This window comes from Haplochromis burtoni, unplaced genomic scaffold (genome assembly GCF_018398535.1).
Source record: "Haplochromis burtoni strain Fernald_Lab_line unplaced genomic scaffold, NCSU_Asbu1 Contig_386, whole genome shotgun sequence".
Lineage (NCBI taxonomy): Eukaryota > Metazoa > Chordata > Actinopteri > Cichliformes > Cichlidae > Haplochromis > Haplochromis burtoni.
The window spans coordinates 542330-563910 of record NW_024582747.1 but is presented as its reverse complement, the minus strand read 5'-3'; the positions used below and the strand labels follow the sequence as shown (position 1 = coordinate 563910).

Here is a 21581-nt window from a genome sequence, read left to right as displayed (position 1 = left end):
AAAAAAAATAAAAATAAAACTCCACCCTAACTGTGGAGCCATATATTAGATTTTTGACTTTACTTGATGGCCACAGCCATTTTCATCCTTTTAGCAAAACCCACTTCCACCTGTTCTGCCAAATTTGACCTCTGTTCCTTTCACCTACATCTCCACTGAAGGCTGTTCCAATCATCACTTTCTCCCCCTGAAGACACACTGACAACATTTAGCATCAACCCTTTGATTTCCAGCCTGAAACCCATGATTCTGTCTGACAATTAAAAAAACTAAAACTAAAACTCCACCCTAACAATAAACAAGAAAAAAAACATAAGCGTGGCTTTTGCGCACGCGCACACACATAAAGAAAAATCATTTTCAAATGGCGTGCACTCTTTCACTCTTTGGCGAACAGCGCAGCAGAAATCCAGATATAATAGTGCAGTGACTCACTGTGTGCTGCAGATAGCGCCAGAGTGCAGGCTACACCAGAGACTCTGATTTAAATAAAGCTCTGTGATGGCAACTGTGATTTCCCTCAGTGGTTATCAAACCGCGGGACACTAACAGCGGACAGGGGGAGAAAAATGACCATTCTAAAGGCTCATGAGTGACAAGGCCCCTAGAAAACAGCCGAAGAGTCAAACTGTCATTTTTAACACGCGCTGCTACCTAACAGTAGGACGGCTCCTTAAAAGGAAAATCTGGGCTTCAAAAGCAACAGGTAAGAAATTTACCTCATAGCGAAGTCCACATGAAAGAAACTGCTTGACTTTCCCGGTGTTAGTTAGCTTACTTCATTTCTAACAAAAAAATAATGTTTGGCTTGTTTTACCTAACATCAGTGCAGACAGACCATTTGTAAGCTTCTACGTACAAATGATCACTTATCTGACGACCTCCTGCTAGGCCAGGTGTACATTAGAACTGAAGAAGCTTCTCGGATGAGAGGTGAAACGTCTTCAAGCAACTTAAAGAAGTCCAGACGCCTTTCTTTGCAAGCTCCTTTGACTACGATGACCTGGATGACTGAGAACCTTCACAGACATATTAAGTAATGTTCTGGATTTATTTTCCACGCTGCCTGTTACAGGTGGTGAGAACTTTCAGTTAGCTCGTTTAAAACCTATTTGAGTTCCACTCGATCTTAGGACAGAGATGTATTTTAGTTGGCTATCCTTTGTTTGAAAATTGATATTCAAAGAGTGTTTTAAGTAATATTTCAGTACTGCCAATACTTAATATTAGAAATAAAAATGTTTAAGCATTAAAAAAATACCACAAATCTCACTTGTCTCATGTGTCTAATTTCGATATAGAAGTTACACATTAGGTCAAACCTGACAAATTTCTTTCACGGAGGTGGATAGTGGTTACTGATAAACAGGGCTTACATTTTAACTGTTATGAGATGCATTTATTATGATGAGAAATTAATTTCTGAAAATGTTATTTTATTTGTAATTTGGGCTACTGACAACTTGACAAAATTAAAAATCTGTCAACCCAGCATATAAGCAATTCTATACTTAATTCATGTTATACTAAAAGATGTGGGGGGTTTTCATACCTAGAAAATACACAAAATTTGTTCTAGATTTAATTTTAAAGGTTAGTTTAGTTTTAGCATATAAGGCCTTTCCATCTCCCCTGAGCAGAACAGTTCATCTCCTCTCGTAGGATGGGCAAGCATTCAAATGTTTGTCCAGAAGAAATGTTATGACTGACTGTGATCCTAATAAGGATTTTGGTATAGAGTTAAGGCAAGCAAGACCAAAAAAGTAAGTTTAAAGACAGATTTAGGACAGAGTGATAAACCTTTCCATGGATTCAGATGGATACACAGCTACACTCACAACATGTGACAAGTTAAAGCTGGATTAGTTTAATTCAATTCAGTTTTATTTATATAGCACCACATGGCAGCAGCAGTCACCTCAAGTTGCTTTGGAAGGTAAAGATCCTCCAGTGATACAATACTGAAGAGGTAAAAGCAGAAACAGAAGGTGTAGAGTTTAAAATAGGATTTTATTTCTTTTCAGTCTTTCTTTGATAACCTTAAACTGTATGTTTAATCAACACATACAAACACATAAAAAACACAAAAATCTTCTGTACTTAAAATAGAAGACAAAAAAAACCTGTGCAGGGTTTATAATGCCTAGGAGGCGAAAAGAGTAAAATAAAGTTGGACTTTGGGTGGAGACCTCCATGCTTTTGAGTTTTTGTGTCTCAAGATCAGGGGCATCTATCTCCTCCTGTGACCATCTTATGTTTTATTGTTTTCTCTATTTTTCCTGTATTCCTGTAAAGCACCCCTCTGACAGCCAAACCCATCTGTTCTCTGGCTGGATTGTTAAATTTGTGATTGACATGACATTGACCAATCAGCTGAAAGGAAGAAAAATCAGGTCAAAATTCGTAGTTGCACATTGAAACACACACAGCCAGGGAACTCGAGTGCAGAGTTTTACATGTAATTTTTTGATTTGTCTGTAAACAGACCTTAACAAAAAAAAAAAAGTGTAACGTGTAAATATTTTTTTTTACAAGCACACAAATTATCATCTATAGATGCACAAACACAAGATTTTCAGATATTTTGGTTTACAAGGTTACAAAACTCTGATGACCACAATGTGAGCCAATAAAGGGCTCAAATTTCATTTCATTTCATTTCATTTTTATTTATTTCACACTTGGTACTACAAACAAAACAACCACATCTTCTATCAACAAAACACAACAACCATGTGTGAATGATTTTGAACTGTGGACCATGCAGAGCTAGTCTAATAGAGTCAAAGAATAAATACATGGAGTTAAAAAGTAGCATAATGGGCTCACTTTTATGATGTAAGTTGATTATGTCTCATAATCTTGTTCACTGGCTCGCCTCTGTCAGTGCGCCTCAGGGCGGCTGTGGCTACACTGTAGCTTGCCATCACCAGTGTGTGAATGTGTGTGTGAATGGGTGGATGATTGTGTATAGTGTGAAGCGCTTTGGGGTCCTTAGGACCAAGTAAAGCGCTATACAAATACAGACCATTTACCATTACTTGAATGTAATCAAATACTCAGGACAAGCCTGGGTGTCATGGAAGACAACAAACATGGTGGGATTGGCAATGTTGTCCACAACACTGTCGTACAGGTCAGTGGATCCGAGTTTTTTTGCTGGTGGTGTAACCATGCCTTTCTGTCCAAGAGTGAAGTCACCAGTCAGAACTCGGCAGACGTACATAAACTTTTCCCCGTTCTGATTTGGCTTGGAGTAGGTGTCATTGGCAGAATAACTAGCATTGACAGCAAAGTATGTGCCATTGCCATATAATGCAGCTGAAAATGAAGAGCAGCAGAAAGTCAACGGAAAAACTCTTTGACACGCTTTCTCTTATTCCTAGTAGTTGCACCAGTCTGAAAATCAAACACTAAATCCTCTCAAACTTCCATAACCTCACATTGAGGTTAACCTCACATTAAACTCACACTAACAGAGAGTAGAAAATATTAACATCCAGTCTTTTATGTCTGATACAAAAACAGAGTTTATTTCTGTGTGCTTCTGCTAATAGTAAATCAAATTAACTTGTAGTCAAAGACATAGAAATATGTTGCCAACCAATCATTATACATGATTCTGAATAAGAGAAATGGTATTATTAAGTGCTGTTGAATACACAACTGAAAGTTCATATGCGGTGTATTTATTGACAAATTTTGTTAAGTATAATATGGAAAAGAAGAAGATGTAAGGAAGTGCTTTCAACGAAATAACCACCGCCTAAGTTAAAAGAGACTGAAAGGTTGAAGATGGAGAGGATGATAGAGTGTGGCTGGATATATGTAAATGACAGACAGGAGGAGAGAGAGAGGCAAATGGACAAAAGAGTATAAAGAAGGCGGCTCGGAAAATGCGGTAGTTTTTTTTTCCTCTCTGTCTTGTGATGAGCAGAAGACATCATCTGAAGATTCAGTCCTCGGTTTCCACAGATAGAAATTACAGCAAGTACACCGGAGGGGCAGCCACAACCCAAACACTGTGGACCCATATATTCGATTTTTGACTTTACTTGGTGGCCACAGCCATTTTCATCCTTTTAGCAAAACCCCCTTCCATCTGTTCTGCCAAATTTGACCTCTGTTCCTTTCACCTAGATCTCCACTGAAGGCTGTTCCAGTCACCACTTTCTCCCCCTGAAGACAATATCAACCCTTTGATTTCCAGCCTGAAACCCATGATTCTGTCTGACACTCTCTTCCCCTCCACAACAGTATTCACATTCTCTCCCTTCAAGATTATCCATACTCTGTTTCATTTCCTTTCAATATCATTGTAGCACAGCTTGAATCCACCTCCGGTGCTCCTGACCTTGCTTCCCTTCCGCCTGGTATCCTACACACAATATATATCTACCTTCCTTTTTGCCCATCATATCAGCTAGCTCTTTCCTTTTACCAGCCACAATCCCAGTACTTATAATCCCTATTCTGATCTCCGCATTCCCACCTTTTATTGTCTCTCACTGTCTTTTAAAATATTTATTTTCAGCATTGTTCCTTGTGCAAGTTTTCTCCACATTCTGTGTATTCCATTCTTTCTGTAGTCTAAAGCTGATTTTGAAAAAGTGTGTTTATGGCCAACTCTGTAACTCTCGGTAGCATTAAGATCAAACTGAAAACAATTGGCACACTGACACATCCCCCACCCACAAATATCTCACCATTCTTTCCTGCATAGCTCCTGTTGAACCCACGGTCATTAATATTTGGCACAGCTCTGTCGCAGGTACCATGGAAAAGACGTCTCTCGTTATTCTGATGACCATTTCTCAACTCCATCTCACGCTTCTTAATCTCTAGACTCTTCCACAATCCAGGGTTCTGGATCCGCTCAATCTGAGAGGAAGAAAAGTGCTTTTTTGTGTAGTCTGATGTAGATTTATGTTAACTGCTTTTATTGGCTTTCTTGTGAAACAAACTTTTTAAAAAAAGATTTAAAAAAAAAATGTTTAACACTAACTTCATAATGGTTTGACTGCACAAAGACTTGAACAGATGCATGAAAATACATTTTCAATTTAAATCTAGAAATGATTAGTCAGTATCAATTTGATGATCCATTCACCAAAAACCTTTTGCTCTAATGATCTGAGTGATAAATAACAAATGTTACCTTTGTAACAAATCCACTGCATGAGGCCTGAAAATGTTTCAGGATTTCATCATATTCTGATGTCTTGGCTTGTACTGCAAAAGCCTGACATGTGGCCTCAGCTGGCATGCGTTCCCACTGCTCAGGAATACCCTCTCTTTTCCTGGTTAGCATCATATTGATCTCAGAGGTAGCTTTAAGCACATCATTGCTCAGTCCTTCAATAGTGAGCTTGACTTTACTGTTTTCTATTTTTATGCTTATACCCATGGTCTTCTCCATGTCATCAATTTTCTGGTGGTCTGCATCACAGAGTTTACCAATGGCTTCGTCCTCAATTGTGGTTGTCTCAGGCTCTTGAAACAATAGTTTCTTGGCTATATCTACATCAGCCTGAGTGACACCACAAATATGGAAGCAAGTGGCATCAGCTTCCTGACCTTCAGCTGTGCAGTCTTTCTCTTTCTTTGGTTTTTCAGTATTTCCATCAGTAAGCATTCCTGAAAAACCACATTTCAAAACCATTAGAAGTTAAGGTTCAACATTGACTGGAGACAGCAGAACAGTGCTGGATTTTTCTTCTACATATTTTTACCTTGGACTTTGCCAGTGCCTCCCCAGGTTCCCTGTCCTTTATCCTTAGGATTAGGATCAGTAGCTCCTCTCTGTTCCAGGCTGCTGTGGAAATCTTTTAGCATAGCTTTCTGGAAAATAACTATGCGGATTGTGGTCAGGGGACCGGAAGAGTTTTGGCTCATCACATCAATCACTGCATCCAACATGGCATCTGCTACTAGTCTTGCGTTTACATTACCTTGACCTAAAAATATTATAATACTATTATTATAATTTGAAGAACTGATTTGTACATGCTATTTATGTGTAGTCTCAGGTTTTGTTAGTAAACTTTCCAGAGCATCAGTCTTCTGTAAGTTGATTCAAGTTATCAGAAGGGGTGTGGTCTAATGACATCAACACCCTATATCAGGTGTGCATAATTATTAGGCAACGTCCTTTCCTTTGGCAAAATGGGTCAAAAGAAGGACTTGACAGGCTCAGAAAAGTCAAAAATAGTGAGATATCTTGCAGAGGGATGCAGCAGTCTCAAAATTGCAAAGCTTCTGAAGCGTGATCATCGAACAATCAAGCGTTTCATTCAAAATAGTCAACAGGGTCGCAAGAAGCGTGTGGAAAAACCAAGGCGCAAAATAACTGCCCATGAACTGAGAAAAGTCAAGCGTGCAGCTGCCAAGATGCCACTTGCCACCAGTTTGGCCATATTTCAGAGCTGCAACATCACTGGAGTGCCCAAAAGCACAAGGTGTGCAATACTCAGAGACATGGCCAAGGTAAGAAAGGCTGAAAGACGACCACCACTGAACAAGACACACAAGCTGAAACGTCAAGACTGGGCCAAGAAATATCTCAAGACTGGTTTTTCTAAGGTTTTATGGACTGATGAAATGAGAGTGAGTCTTGATGGGCCAGATGGATGGGCCCGTGGCTGGATTGGTAAAGGGCAGAGAGCTCCAGTCCGACTCAGACGCCAGCAAGGTGGAGGTGGAGTACTGGTTTGGGCTGGTATCATCAAAGATGAGCTTGTGGGGCCTTTTCGGGTTGAGGATGGAGTCAAGCTCAACTCCCAGTCCTACTGCCAGTTTCTGGAAGACACCTTCTTCAAGCAGTGGTACAGGAAGAAGTCTGCATCCTTCAAGAAAAACATGATTTTCATGCAGGACAATGCTCCATCACACGCGTCCAAGTACTCCACAGCGTGGCTGGCAAGAAAGGGTATAAAAGAAGAAAAACTAATGACATGGCCACCTTGTTCACCTGATCTGAACCCCATTGAGAACCTGTGGTCCATCATCAAATGTGAGATTTACAAGGAGGGAAAACAGTACACCTCTCTGAACAGTGTCTGGGAGGCTGTGGTTGCTGCTGCACGCAATGTTGATGGTGAACAGATCAAAACACTGACAGAATCCATGGATGGCAGGCTTTTGAGTGTCCTTGCAAAGAAAGGTGGCTATATTGGTCGCTGATTTGTTTTTGTTTTGTTTTTGAATGTCAGAAATGTATATTTGTGAATGTGGAGATGTTATATTGGTTTCACTGGTAAAAATAAATAATTGAAATGGGTATATATTTGTTTTTTGTTAAGTTGCCTAATAATTATGCACAGTAATAGTCACCTGCACACACAGATATCCCCCTAAAATAGCTAAAACTAAAAACAAACTAAAAACTACTTCCAAAAACATTCAGCTTTGATATTAATGAGTTTTTTGGGTTCATTGAGAACATGGTTGTTGTTCAATAATAAAATTATTCTTCAAAAATACAACTTGCCTAATAATTCTGCACTCCCTGTATAGGCCAGCAAGTGTCTCTTCTAAGAAGATTAGATGTCAGAATATTATTTTTACAGTAGAAATTATTAGAGTTTAATTTAGCTAATCGAGTATTTTATTGAAACATTAATTTTATGTACACTGTTTTTGTTTGTTTGTTTAGTTTTTTAATGGAATTTTCCATAAATGGTGATGTTCAACTTATAAATCCCAAAATTCACTATGTGGTTAATAATAATTAAAAAATCTATTTAAAAAAATCAACACAGAAAATTGCCTCATTTCAAAAATGATAAGTTGCACTTTATGTCCATACTTTGTTTGTCATTATGGACCTAAGGCACTTGCGTACATAATGAGTCTCATTGTTTACTGGATGAACCAGAGTGACAAGTTCATCTCTGTCAGAATGCTTTAGCTATTCTTACAGAAGCGTAAAACCTGCCTTTGGATGTTTTACTTATTTTGCCAATGCCCAGCCTCATGCTCTCTACCTTAAAAGGTAAACAATTCAGTTTGTAGTGCATTTTTTGTAAATCTGAGCACACTGCAAAACCTTTTAACTGGCCAAGGGGAGTTTTACACTTTTTTGTTTCATCAGAAAGGTTAAGAGGTGTTATGGGGGGGGGTCATGACCCAGGTCACCCATCATGGAGGTGCTGTGTTTCAGGCAGAGAGGACCCAAATGCATACACTAAAATAACTAAAATGTACAAAGCTTAAACTTAAAAAAATCTTCTTAATGCAGGGGTGGGGAACTCAAGGCCTCAAGGGCTGGTGTCCTGCAAGTTTTAGATATCACCCTGGGCCACCACACCTGAATCAAATGATTAGTTCATAACTAGGCCACTGGACAACTTCAAGACATGTTGAGGAGGTAATTTAGCCATTTAAATCAGCCGTGTTGGATCAAGGACACATCTAAAACCTGCAGGACACCGGCCCTCGAGGCCTGGAGCTACCCCACCCCTGTCTTAATGCAAAGGAAAGAATAATAATTCCACACAAAACTCAAAACACTGTGACATCACCCAATTAAAGTTTGTATGGTTCTGAAAAAGAAAGTCTGACAAGAATACCCACCACCACGACTACTACTATTGTTATCCATCATGAGCATACATCTGAGAAGGTGTCGAAACCAGAGACTGAGGCTACGTCCATACGTACACGGGTATTTTTGAAAATTGAATTTTTCCATTTTTGTTTTTAAAAAAAAAAACCTGTCCAGATGTAAACGCCAAAAACACAGTCAAACACTGTCAAGAACATGTGAAATCCTAGCCGTGCAGAAATTTTGGCCAATTGGAATTCTAGAAGCCTGGGAAGGAAAGAGTAAACATAGTTTATACAGTACTTAAAGTGTTTGTGTTTTTCTGTGAAGGCAGCTAATTTTGCGTTGCATTTCAAGTGCCTTCATCATTTCAAATGTTAATAATTAAAGACAGTATTTTAGCTGTTATGTAGACTCACAACTTAGGAATGAACAAAATGCATACAGCATACATAAATGTAATTAAAAAAATAAATTTATTCAAAACTGACATCATGATTTAGGTTGTGAGAGCCTCTGTGTTGAATGGAGAAGTTCACTCTGATGCCTCCAGCTTTCTAAATGGAGGGACATTAACTGTGTGTGTACATGTAAGTGTTTAAAACTACAGTTATTTCCTCTAGTTTCCTACAAGTGAGTAGAGAAACAACAGAATTATAGTAGAGGGCATCAGCAAGAATCCAAAAAGATTAACTGTAACCAAATCCATCCATCCATTCTATCCATTTTCTTCTCCGAGCCAGGTCACAGGGGCAGCAGCCTAAGCAGAGAAGCCCAGACCTCCCTGTGCTCAGCCAACTCTTCCAGCTTGTCTGGGGGAACATCAAAGCGTTCCCAGGCCAGCTGAGAGATATAATCCCTCCAGCGTGTCTTGGGCCTGCCTCAGGCAAACCTCCTGGCGAGACATGCCTGTAACACCTAACCCAGGATGCGCCCAGGAAGAATCCTTTTTTAAATGCCTGAACCACTTCAACTACCTCCTTTCTATGTGAAGGAGAACCAACCCTACTCTGAACTCCTCACCCCATCTCTAAGGGAGAGAACAGTCACCATTCAAAGAAAGCAAATTTCCACCACCTTTATCCGTGATCTCGTTCTTTTGGTCACTACCCAGTGCTCATGACTGATCCAATGTTCTGCAAACAGGACGAAAAACCACATCCGAGGTTCGACTGATGGACAGCCTCCTTTCCAGCACCCTGTCATAGACTTACCCAGACTGAGAAGCGTGAGTCCCCTATAGTTGGAGCACATACTCCAGTCCCCCTTCTTGAAGATAGCCACTACCCCAATGTGCCAATCCAGAGGTATCGCTTCAGATTTCTATTCAACAATGTAGAGGCAAGTCAACCAACGAAGCCCTAAAGCATCCTTCAGGAATTTGGGGTTAACCTCATCGACCCCAGGGGCTGCTAAGAAGGAGTTGTTTAACTGACTTGGTGACCTCACCCTCAGTTATGGATGACTCATTCCCTCATCCCCACACTCTGCTGAAAGATGTGTCAGTGGGATCCTGAGTTGCCAGAATTGCCTTGAGGCAGTCTTACAGTCTTTTTCACCTGCCTCACTGAACTCCTCAAACACCAGCGTTTTTCTTTAGCCACTGCCAAAGCCTCTAAAGTCCTTGTTAAATCCTGCACTTGACAGTGACATGTGCAATTGTCTTGAAGTTAGCCTATACTGTTGTTCGCCACATCCCCATCAAACTCCTGATGAAGAGTGTTACGGTCCCATTGATCTTGTATTGTTCTAGGCATTCCAAGATCCATGTGTGAGGCCATGAGCTGTAGTCTTTCTTTTAGTTAACACAGGCAGTGCACAGACTGGTCAGTCTGGTCTTACAGTTTTGAGTTGCTATCAGTGAAACGTTTGCTTCATGTGTAAACATACTATTTGTCCACAACTATACTTTCTGCTGACAATAGTTTTTCAGTTCAGAAGTTCCTTCAGCTGCATGTATGGTGTTGGTGTTTAAAGCTTTGACAGTAAGTAAAGATCCGGCTTAGACTGTGTGCAAATTTGACATAAAGTTAACTAGTGCAAATTCATGTCCAGTTTTAAGATCACGCATTAATACTTATAGAGTAATTGTTTTAATTGCTATTGTGCAGAGAATTGATTGGTCAGTAGGAGGTGATTTCATGTCTGTTGATCTCTAATCTGAAGAATAACCTCTTTCATAATACAAGTCTCTGGTATAGGCTTAACGTAACTATGGTATGTAGATTTCCCATATCATGAACTTACATGACATACATGAACAAATCTCACCTGTGCCAATTGCAGGAAATGATACAGAGGTGTAGGAGCTTTTCACACACATCTGAAGTGCATCTTTCACAACCTTGTTGATTTTTACTGGGTCAGAATCTCCAACCACGTGAAGGATCTTCTTACACTTTAGGTTACCTGGCTGAGTCATTATCGTGCCTGGATTGGACTTGGCACCTAAATGTGGAGATAGTGGATCTTTATGTCTTTTACCCTTAATGACCATGAGGATGCTTATTTAGGCCATATTTCCTTTATTGGCAATCTTAGAGTATGATTACAAAAATGGGCTTTATATTAAGTCAGCTTCATTTTTATTGTTGAAAAAAACCCAAACTGTTATAGGTGGAGTCTACTCTGAGTTACAGTGTCATAAAATCTAAAAGTTAAAGTGATTTCTCACCGAAGTTATGGCATTCCACTTCAACAGCCTTACCAGCTGCGTCTAGAATAGCTTTAGAGACTCCTGGATAAAGTGGAAAAATTATACACATAATAAAAATTAAAGATAATGATTACTGTATTCATCTTTTGTGTAATTTAATACTTAATTTAATAAGATGCTTAATTCTTCTGTTGACTGCTATGTCCACTGTGCATTAGTGAGGAGAGAATTACATATAACTATAAATATTTTTCAGAACTTGAATATTCCACTTTTTTCTATGATTTACCCGACTTAAGTGAAAAGCTTTCATTGGACGAGTTGACAATGATATCTGTTGTCTCCTTGGTTATGTCTCCTGTGACTACCTGTATAGTCACATTTCCCATTTTTGTCTCATGCATATCTGAGGTCGAGGTGAGCTTAGAGAAGGGGCCTCCTGGCATCAACAATTGAAAAAACAACAACATTTGAAATGTTTGCAAAAGTTGTGATAAAAAAATTAAAAACAAACAATATTATGTGCATTCACCTTTTGTTGAACGTGAATCGCCTGAGGCATTTGGAAACTTCTTAAATTCCTGACTGAAATCCTGCAAAAATAAAACCAAATTCTACAACTGAAAAAATTCACTAATATTTAAACCAAGATAGAAGTTAAATGATGCAATATACCAAGCACCAGCCTGCAGAGTTTAAAAACAAAGTTCACACAGAATTCAATTTCCTAACAGGCCACTTGAGGCCCATCTCTGTGCTGGAGGTCAGAGAACACTTGCAAGACTACTCTGAGGTGGTATGAAGGCAACAATGACTCAACCACTCGTTGCAAACATGTATGCAGAAAAACATCTATGAAAGCACAACACATCTGAAGTAGATGAGGTACAGCAACAGAAGACCACAGTGGGGACCACACCTGCCAGCTAAGAACAGGAAACAAAATTCACACAGGCTCACCAACACTGGACAACAGAAGACTGAAAAAATACTTTGTACCAGTGGCCTCCACAGACCTCAATCTGGCAGAGCACTCTTGGTACGTACTTGAAAGGGAATTTGGGATAAGCAGCTAATAAATCTGCAGCAATGAAAATTAAATTAATCTCTCCAACATGTCCTGGGTCTTCCCCAAGACCTCCTCTTGGTGGGAGATGCCCATAACACCTCACCCAGGAGTCTGACAGCTCTATTCTGAGCCCCTCCCAAATGGCTGAACTCCTCACCCTATCACTAAGAGAAAGGCCAGCCACCAACTAATGTACAGACAGCAAACTTTGGGATACTAAGATACCCACCCCAGGCTACCGCCTCTCACCTTGGATAACTACAGCCAAAATATATCTAGCCGGTACTTCCTGACCTCACGCACTACCTCGGGCTCCTTTCCCATCAGAGAGGTGATGTTCCATGCCCCAAATGCTAATTTTGATAGTTAGGGATGGGTTTGCTGGGGTCGCCACCCCTGGCTGCTGCTTAGCACACACTGCACCGCCTCTTGTGGGTGGTAGGCCTACAGCAGGCTAGTTCCATGTCGCATTTTTGGGCTGTGCACAGCTGGGATCCATACGCTAAGGCTCAGTCATCAGGCACTCGCCCTCAGGCACCCTCTCAAGCTCCAGGGTGGGGCTCCTGTAAACCTATCCCAGGCAGAGTAAACTGTTCCCTTGATTTTGTTCTCATTGTAGTTTTTAAATCGCTCTTTGTCTGGTCCCTCACCCAGGATCAGTTTGTCATGGGAGGACCTACTGACAAGATAGCCTCTGGGATACCTGGAACATACAAACTCCTCTACTATGATAAGATAGTGATTCAAGAGGGGGGCATTGAATTATACATCTAAAACACAAGAAAACACAAGATAGAAACAAATATATAATTATATCATTTATATATGTTTATATATGTTATTACATCATTATTACATCTGCTATTATATCAGTATGGAACAGAATCTCTGAGGAATCTTTCTAGCACCTTGTTGAATCTATGCCCAGAGGAAGATTCCCACCACTTCTTCCTTTCTCGTCCGCTTGTCCAATTTTCTCAGATTTTTTTAAGGACAAACTGCGCCCAATGCAAGTTTTCCGCTTGAATATCATTGTGAAAAATCATTTTTTTATGTCTGTCTAACTGTATTATCTGTGATATTTTATGTAGAGTCAGGCAAAGAAATGGGAACAAACATGCCTGACAGGCATGACATGCTTAATGCTTTATTTGTTTTTGTTTCTAATGTCTCTGTAAAGCACTTTGAATCACCTTGTTGTTGAATTGTGCTATACAAATAAACTTGCCTTGCCTTGCCTTAAAGAAAAATAATTGTATTCACATCTTTACTAATACGTGAATACAAAACTGGTTCAACCCATGAGTTTGTTATGCTTGCATGATTCATAGGTCAGTGTAAAGTGCCAAGAGAAACAAAACAAAACAAAAAATCCTCTGAAAATGGTCTGAAAATAAATTAAAAGGCAGCCAATGTCCAAAGAAAAACTTGACTTGCTGTTTATTTAAATATGATATATTAAGGTGCAAGCTTTTCTTACCTGAATACACTGTGTATCAACTGGATAAAGTACAATCACAACCATCTTCAGGTGCTTGGGGTGTCTCATTTTGCTAAATTCTAAGATTGTATCCAACATCAAAGAAGCTACGACAGCTGTTGGGAAACACAGGTCTCCAGTGCTAATTGCAGGCAAGGATATGGAGGTTAGATTATTATTCTCTGCCATGTCTAAACAATCCAAAAAGAGTCCTTGCAAACACTGTAAGGCAACAAATAAATACTATTTAATAATATTAAAGATAATGACATTTAGTTTCAGGAATATGCATATGTCATCAATTTTAGACTGTGATGATTATTAAAAATGTATTATATATGATGAAATACATTACCTCTTCAGATGTGCCTTGTCCATTATCCCAGTAAGGTGCAATTAAGTGAAAAACTTTTTTGCTGTTTAGTTGGCAGCCCTCAGTAACAATGATCTCACCAACCTTTCCAGCAGCACCCTGTGCATTTATTGACTGCTGAAGTTTGGGTCCAGCTGCACGCAAGATGGCTTTGGAAACTTCACCACTGTTCAGGTTGAGATTTGGAGGCACACTGTTCACAATCACCTCTGTCTAAAAAGTTATGAAAGTGATCAGTCGTCAGTTCAGCAGTGCAAATAACTATTATAAACAAGAAAACAAAAAATAATAATAAAAGAAGACACAGTGAACCCCTTTACTAAAAAGATAATTTATAATAATAATTTATATAATTTAAATAATTATTATATAATAATTTATATAATAATTTAAAGCTTGATAGGGTGAGTAGTCAATGCTACATACATACTCTTGCAGTCTGTCATCTTGTGGTAAGAAAAGTTCTGTCTTAAGGGAACTATCTAATCTGAATTAAGTATAATAAAAATCCAAATTACCATGGCAGCCTCTATATTTCCCTTTGTAAGAACAATGTCCAGGCCTTCATTTGTCTGCACATGATACAAATACAGGTCCAATCCAGTAGGCTGAAAAACTGGTGGCTTGTGAGCTTTGGGAGGAGGAGTTTGTTGAGAATGAGTGACACCGTGGTTTCCAAACTCCTGCCTGACAGCAGCCACTATATCCTGAACAGCAGTGTCATCATTGTCTTGTCCACCACATGGCTTATAAACCAGTTGAACCAGGCAACCAGTTTTAGTTTTGATTGAGGAAACATACAGTGTTTCATTTTCCTGGAAGAGCTTCTTCACTCCAGACATGCAGACATTCAGACTGTCAAAGACTACAGCAGAGACGGCACCTTCAACCACAGTCTTGCAATGTGTCACATTAACTCTGGATCCACTCAGAAAGATGGCCTCATTTCTGTAAGACACTCTCACCTTGTCTTTCACTTTCTCCATCCAAGATGTGTTGAAATCTTCCAAGTATTCAACGACAGCATTAGCTTTGACCACAACAGTTTCTTCAATGTGAGCGTTCTGTGTTAAGAAGTCACCAAGCTGATGCTGAACCTTTATGACACTATCCTTGTAGCCTGACACCACGACTTGTTGAGCAGTTGTGTTGATTCGAGTTCTGCATGGCTTACTGTTAGCCTGCTCTAAGTGACTGACCAGCTGCTGCCACTCTGGCTTCTTCAGGACATTACTGTCTTCAACATTAATGTACTGAGATGTTAACAGCTGTCCTAGATGGTCCTGAGCATGAGACAGATCTGTGTCAGAAACAGCAAGGAGCTGCACCCTGTTTCCACTGATTTCAAACGCTGCGTTTATTTGATGAGATGTGAGGAGAGCATCTGTAAGCTCCTCTTGTTGCTCATCCTTCAACAGTTCAAGCACATATTTATCTACTTCCAGATTCTGTCGTTTTAATGCAAGTACTGCATCTAATATAAGATTGATTGCTGCATTAATCTCTTCCCCTAAACCAGTTATTTTCAGATTAGGACTCTCTGGTGACAACTTGACCTCTGGATACACAAGTAGAAGGTTGTCCAAAAGCCCATTTTGATGCAGGAGATGGAAAACTGATGGTGACACTTCGATCTCTACAGTTTTACTTGATTTCTCCCTGTGGATTTTGTTTATAATTTCAGAAAGAGATTTCTCCAGTCTGTCGACATCACTAACAAGACCAGCCACTGATAAAGCACCACTGTCTTTATCAGGTACTACAATCACATTTTCATTCAGTAACATCTCTCTGATCTTTTCCTCAGACTCTTTCCATGCATCTGAACCTGGACAGAACTTCACAGATTTGAACTTTGACACAGATTGTGCAAACGCTGACTTCACAGTATCAGTCCACTCTTTGAGGATGGCTTTGGCATCCTTTTGCTTTAGTAAAGAAGACACAGGACTCAAGGTCACAGTGGTTTGGCCGAGGTTCACGATGCAGAAACGTTTTTCCATTTCACTGCAAATGGTCTCTGCTGCTGATTTATTTTGAGCTAGGTATCTGAGGACAGCACTGTCAATGGGCTCTGAGATGGCAGCGGGAAGTTTTATTGACGCCTTGCCCTTAAATGACCTTCTTAAACTTTTTAAAACAGAAAGCCGATTAACTCTGGCCTCGTCATTCTTTATGAATTTCTTCGTCTTTATGTTTTTAACAGCTGTAATGAAAAAAATACAAACATGTAAAACAATTTAGATATGTGAGACCTTTTGTTTCTATTTACCCAGCTCAACAGCATGCATCAGCTATCACTAACAATTGCAATGTCAAGCCACAATTTCTGTGAAACGATGACAACATACTCTAACCTGATAAAACAGAGGGGTAGACAAATGAATAGAACTGACAAATTCATATTTTAGACAAAAAAATCGTATTTGAGTTGAGGAGTGATTCCTCGATTCAAAATTACAGCAGGAAAATGTTTCATGTACCCAGACATGCTTAATCAGAGAAAAAACACCTTAAATACCAGTTAGAGATTTGTAGAAGTTTTTGACAAACACATGGTTGTAAAAAAATATTATGTAGAAACTAAATACCTTCATTACATATATAGCATGCATGGCATAAGACTGAGGTGTTGTTTTTATTCAGTACTTACATTTCGTGTTGTCTTTATCCAATGGGAATTCCTGTGTGGAACAAAAAAAATATAAATGTATTCACCATTTTTTTATTATACTGAAATCTTGTGTGACCAGACTATAAATAGCTGTTGGTCTTTAAAGAAATATAATGGAAAAAATATTTAATTATACTTAATTTGTGTAAAGCAAAATAAAACAAAAGACACAGTAATGTTTTTTTTTGTTTGCAATATTCCTACAGCAGAAAGAGAGAACAGCTTTGAGTTCACGGTAAGTCATGTGACCTTTAGAACCGGATAAACAGCTCAAAACCGAGACACAGATCGTTGTTTACTATAAACTAATCCTAAGTTCGAAGTCTGGGGAGGAGGTTCAACAACTTCCACCCACAAATAGTGTAACATTACTATATTTTACTTTAGCATATTTATATTGACAAGGGCATACAAAACTATTCTTGAACATTCTTGGTATGCAGATCTCCCTTGACTACACCGGCCTATCATAAATAATACCTGTGATGATTTCGTTTCAGTGGATAAATGAACCGTCAGCTTCAAAACGCCCTTTTCCAAGCTGATCTGATGAGACTCTTTCGCCAGAACATTCCTCTGATCTGTGACACGAGAGAAAAAAAATCTACAGTAAAGAACTCCACTGATAATACGGCGTAGAAGCTATTATTATTAGTAGTATTATTTTCAGTTTACTTCATGGAGCCAAACTTACCCTCCTCTCTCGTGAAGTGCAGTATCGCTGTCCTGCTGCCATTGTCATACTCAATCTCACAGTCGCCACCGACAGTACGAAAGTACTGCAGTAACTTTGTTTCTAAACTGGGTATGTTGGTTTCTTCGAATCCAACGAGCAGAGGATACGAGTGTGCCTCGGCCATCGTTAGAGGCCGGGAAGACGCACAAAGAAGAATAAAGTCTTTCACTTTCTGCTTCACTTGTAGTAGAATACATGTAGGACTGGTTCCTCCCATGGTGGAAACTAAAAAAAAACAAACTCTGCGAGTATCAGTGTTAGACAGGTTGAAATGCATTTAACAAACAAACAAACAAACAAACAAAACGATTTTAATGTTTAACATACTGTTTATATTGGCGGTATTATTAGAAAAATTAACTTGCCCATTTATGAAAAAAAAAAACAACAAACAAAACTTTGACTAGACAGACGAGCAAATTTCCCAAAATGTTGGGGAAAAAACTGAAAAGAAAAGAAAAAAATAAACATTTGAGAAAAACACATTGCAGATTCAAGATGCAGCATGTTTACGAGGAAAAACTGAAATCATCAACAACGACTGCAAAAAATATGCAACAAATATGCTTCCACAACCTGAAGACAATGTGATTGGAGTGTTGCTGCTGCCTTCCGTTGTCTAGTATTGACATAATTTTAAAATTGGAAATTTAAAGCTTGTTTGTTTACTGTACATTTTATACATATCTCCATACAATTTTTTTCAAATTTTCTATACATATATTGTACATTGTTACCTGGATATACCTGTATGTTTATAGGACCACCCACCTTTTATATTTTATTTTCCCTTGCTGTAAGAGCTCTGTAACACCGAAATTTCTCATCCGTGAGATAATAAAGGTTTATTCTATTCTAAATGTGCCCTTTTTATTAGCTATTCCACTAAAAGACAAACGTTTATTTTTTTTCCTTTTTCCAAGAGAAGTTCCAAATATGCACAGTTAACATAATCGGTTTAAACCCATTTGTCACTTCATGAGTCTTTCATACAACAAAGTTCATTAAAACAAAGCTGTCATTATAAAGGGTCAGATTTATTAACGAATGGGCTTCTTCTGGTGTCAAAAAGGAACTGTAGTCACCTGTAATATTTTGGATATTTATAATTAAACTATTTGTATATGTTAGAGCTATTTCTTAGATTTTTTGACTTTGTAACATATTGTATTATTTGATTTATTAGCAGAGATTAATTTAAATCTGATGATGCTTAGATTAATTTACTGAATTCCACCCTTATACCAGCTGTATACTGTCTGGTATAAACACAGTGTCACTTCCACCTGCTCACTACAGATAACAAGGGCATTTGCGATCATCATGATACATGATGGAGCCATAGTCAACTTTCAGTCTGTCCTTCAGAAATTGCAAACAATAAGGAGCTCAGAGCCGAATGTAATCCCACCCCCACCTTAAACCTGTCACACCTACCACACCTCTCCACTATCTTGCTGTCCTCATGCATATCCTGCCTCATTCTCACATGCAGTACCTCAGTTACTCTCTAGGCACCCTATTGTTTGTTTTTTGTTTGTTTGTTTTTATGCTTTTTTTCACATCCACATAGAGACAAAGGAACTCTTTCTGACTTTCTCAATATTTCTCCATCCGCACTTTCACAGTGAACATCACATCTGTAGTGCTTTTTGTCAGCATGAAGTCATACTGCTGCTAAAATAAACATAAAATCATTAAATGGCTGTTGACAATATCTCCAGTCACGTCTACCATAGAATACAGTCTATCAGAGCAAGAAGGATGAACAACAACCGAGGAGCTGGAGGTATCTGGGAGCTCCAAATTGTTTGCTTAATATATTAATCTCATGCACATCTTTCTGAATTTGGGCACAGAAGCCAAAGGAGAAAAGGGGTGTTTCAGGAAGAGGGTGAACTGAGGGGGCTGCAGTAAACCCTCTATTTAAGGATTATTTTGAACTCTGAATTATGCAAAGCCACTCGAGTACAGTCCAGGAATAAAAATATGGAGCTATACGTAATATCAAGTTATGATTTATAATCTCCCTTGTTGGCTGCATCACTTAAATGTAATCAAATACTCAGGATAAGCCTGAGTGGCATGGAAGACAACAAACATGGTGGGATTGGGGGTTTTGTCCACAACACTGTCGTACAGGTCAGTGGAGGTTGTCCAAGTAGGAGTCCCCAGCCAGAACTCGGCAGACGTACATAAACTTCTCTCCATTTGGATTTGGCTTGCAGTAGCTGTCACAAGCAGAGTAGCTAGCATTGACAGCAAAATATGCGCCATTGCCATAAAATTGACAACCATGTCAATAATTTTCTGGTGATCTGCATCAGAGAAACTACGGATGGTGCTTTTTTTGCAGTTATATACGTCCCCGCTAAGTTACCTGGTGAAACAGAAGAAAATAGCATATTTGGATGATTTTCAGCAGTGGCAAGAACATAATCATCCTTTACGGAAATATCCAGAATTAGTCTAGAAAAGATTGCAATTGCAAAATCAGAATCAGAATACTTTATTAATCCTGAAGGAAATACAGTTCTCTTAAATTTTAGACATAAACCAACAAATGAATTCTTGAGCCAATCCTTTTTTTCTCTTTACCTTCTTCCCTTGGGGGTGATTTTTTTTTTTTAAAACACTTGCTGGTGTCACAATGTGCCTCAGTGGTCAACAACAGCACAACAGAACTCACTCATGGTACAGCACACTCTCTACAAAACAACAACTGTCAGTGACTCTGCCCCACAGCGTAAACACATTCAAGATAACAGTTAAAAGTAACATAACCATAAACAATAAAACAAGAACATCTAAACAGCAGCACATGTCCCAAGGCATGATGGGAGAGAACTAGCTGCTCCCCCAACACGCCACAGTATGAATGGACTTATTAGTATTTTTTTTTTTAATTCAATGAAAGCAAGACTGAGGTTATTGTTTTCAGAACTAGTGGTGCGTGTGCTGCTCTTCTCTTGGACCGGGGGACTCTACAGCCCTGCGTTAAACCAACAGTGACTAACCAAATCAGTTAATCCAAAATGCTGTGGCTAGTCTTTTAACCAGGACCAGATCCCTCCACTGGTTCCCTGTTTGTTTTAGGATCAATTTTAAGATTTCATTTCTTTTAAAAACATTTAATGGATCAAGAAAACCATAAATATCCGAGCTAAGGTCTATTGATCAGCTGCTTCTAGTGGTCCCTAAGCCCCAGCTGAAATCCAGGGGCCAAATGTGGAAAGATCTTCCTGCCCATGTTAGGATGGCCTCCTCACACCTGTTTTTAAACCACATCTTAATACTCATTTTTATTCCTTGGCTTTTAACTCAGAATGAGTGTGATACAATCTGATGTGATGTTATTATTGTTGTTGACATGTTTATATTGTTATATCTGTTGTGTGCTGCTGCTTTTTACAGTACTCTGTTAAACTTGTTTTAAAAAAAAATGTATTCAGAAATAAAATTGGATTGGACACTAAAAAAATGACACAATTTAAAAAACAAACCCAAAAGTCTTCCATGACCTCACTCTATGATAAGAAGGAATTTTGAGAAAATATCTGAATTTTTTTTAAACACAAACTAACTGCAAGGAAATGCAATAACTAGATTATAAATTGTATTTAGGTACACACAACACACTCTTCTAATGTGAGTATGTGAGTGTGTCAAGAAAGAGCACAACATGTCATAGATTTGAGAAAAACAACTGACCCCAAGATAACAAAATGATTTTATTTGGCTGAAAACTGTCAGGTTAAGGCTGTGTGCAGGCAGGAGTCGTGGTAAGGAGGACCCAAAGTGCAGACGCTCGGAGGCAAAAGTGTATTTCAAAACTCAGCTTTTATTGCTGGCAAATGTGACAAAAACCCAAAAAACACAAATAAACTTACATGCGCAAGCAGGCAGAACACACATAAATGAGGGTAGACCACAACACAGAGAAACACAGGGCTTAAATACACAGAGGGAGCAATCAGGGAATGGGTAACAGGAGGGAAACACAGCTGGGGCAAATCAGGCCTAACGAGACAAAGGAAGCAAAACCAGA

General features: G+C 38.9%; 1 protein-coding gene across 3 annotated transcripts in view; it reads right to left on the bottom strand.

Moving 5' to 3' along the window:
• Positions 1-2746: 2746 nt before the first annotated feature.
• The window catches only part of LOC102309485 (protein mono-ADP-ribosyltransferase PARP15), a 21330-nt gene continuing 2495 nt past the window's right edge, over positions 2747-21581 (bottom strand). The window contains exons 1-12 of one of the 3 annotated variants that reach the window (XM_042212679.1): positions 16777-16827; positions 14642-16329; positions 14106-14336; positions 13751-13972; positions 11734-11794; positions 11491-11640; positions 11220-11282; positions 10817-10993; positions 5733-5957; positions 5159-5637; positions 4707-4881; positions 2747-3321 (exon numbers count right to left, since the gene is read on the bottom strand). In XM_042212679.1, coding sequence (XP_042068613.1) covers positions 3038-3321; positions 4707-4881; positions 5159-5637; positions 5733-5957; positions 10817-10993; positions 11220-11282; positions 11491-11640; positions 11734-11794; positions 13751-13972; positions 14106-14336; positions 14642-16126 — 3552 coding nt within the window. In that variant the 5' untranslated portion in view covers positions 16127-16329; positions 16777-16827 and the 3' untranslated portion in view covers positions 2747-3037. Of the gene's footprint in view, positions 3322-4706; positions 4882-5048; positions 5070-5158; positions 5638-5732; positions 5958-10816; positions 10994-11219; positions 11283-11490; positions 11641-11733; positions 11795-13750; positions 13973-14105; positions 14337-14641; positions 16330-16776; positions 16828-21581 lie in introns of those variants that run through there. The other 2 variants (XM_042212680.1, XM_042212681.1) reach the window with 2 other exon arrangements.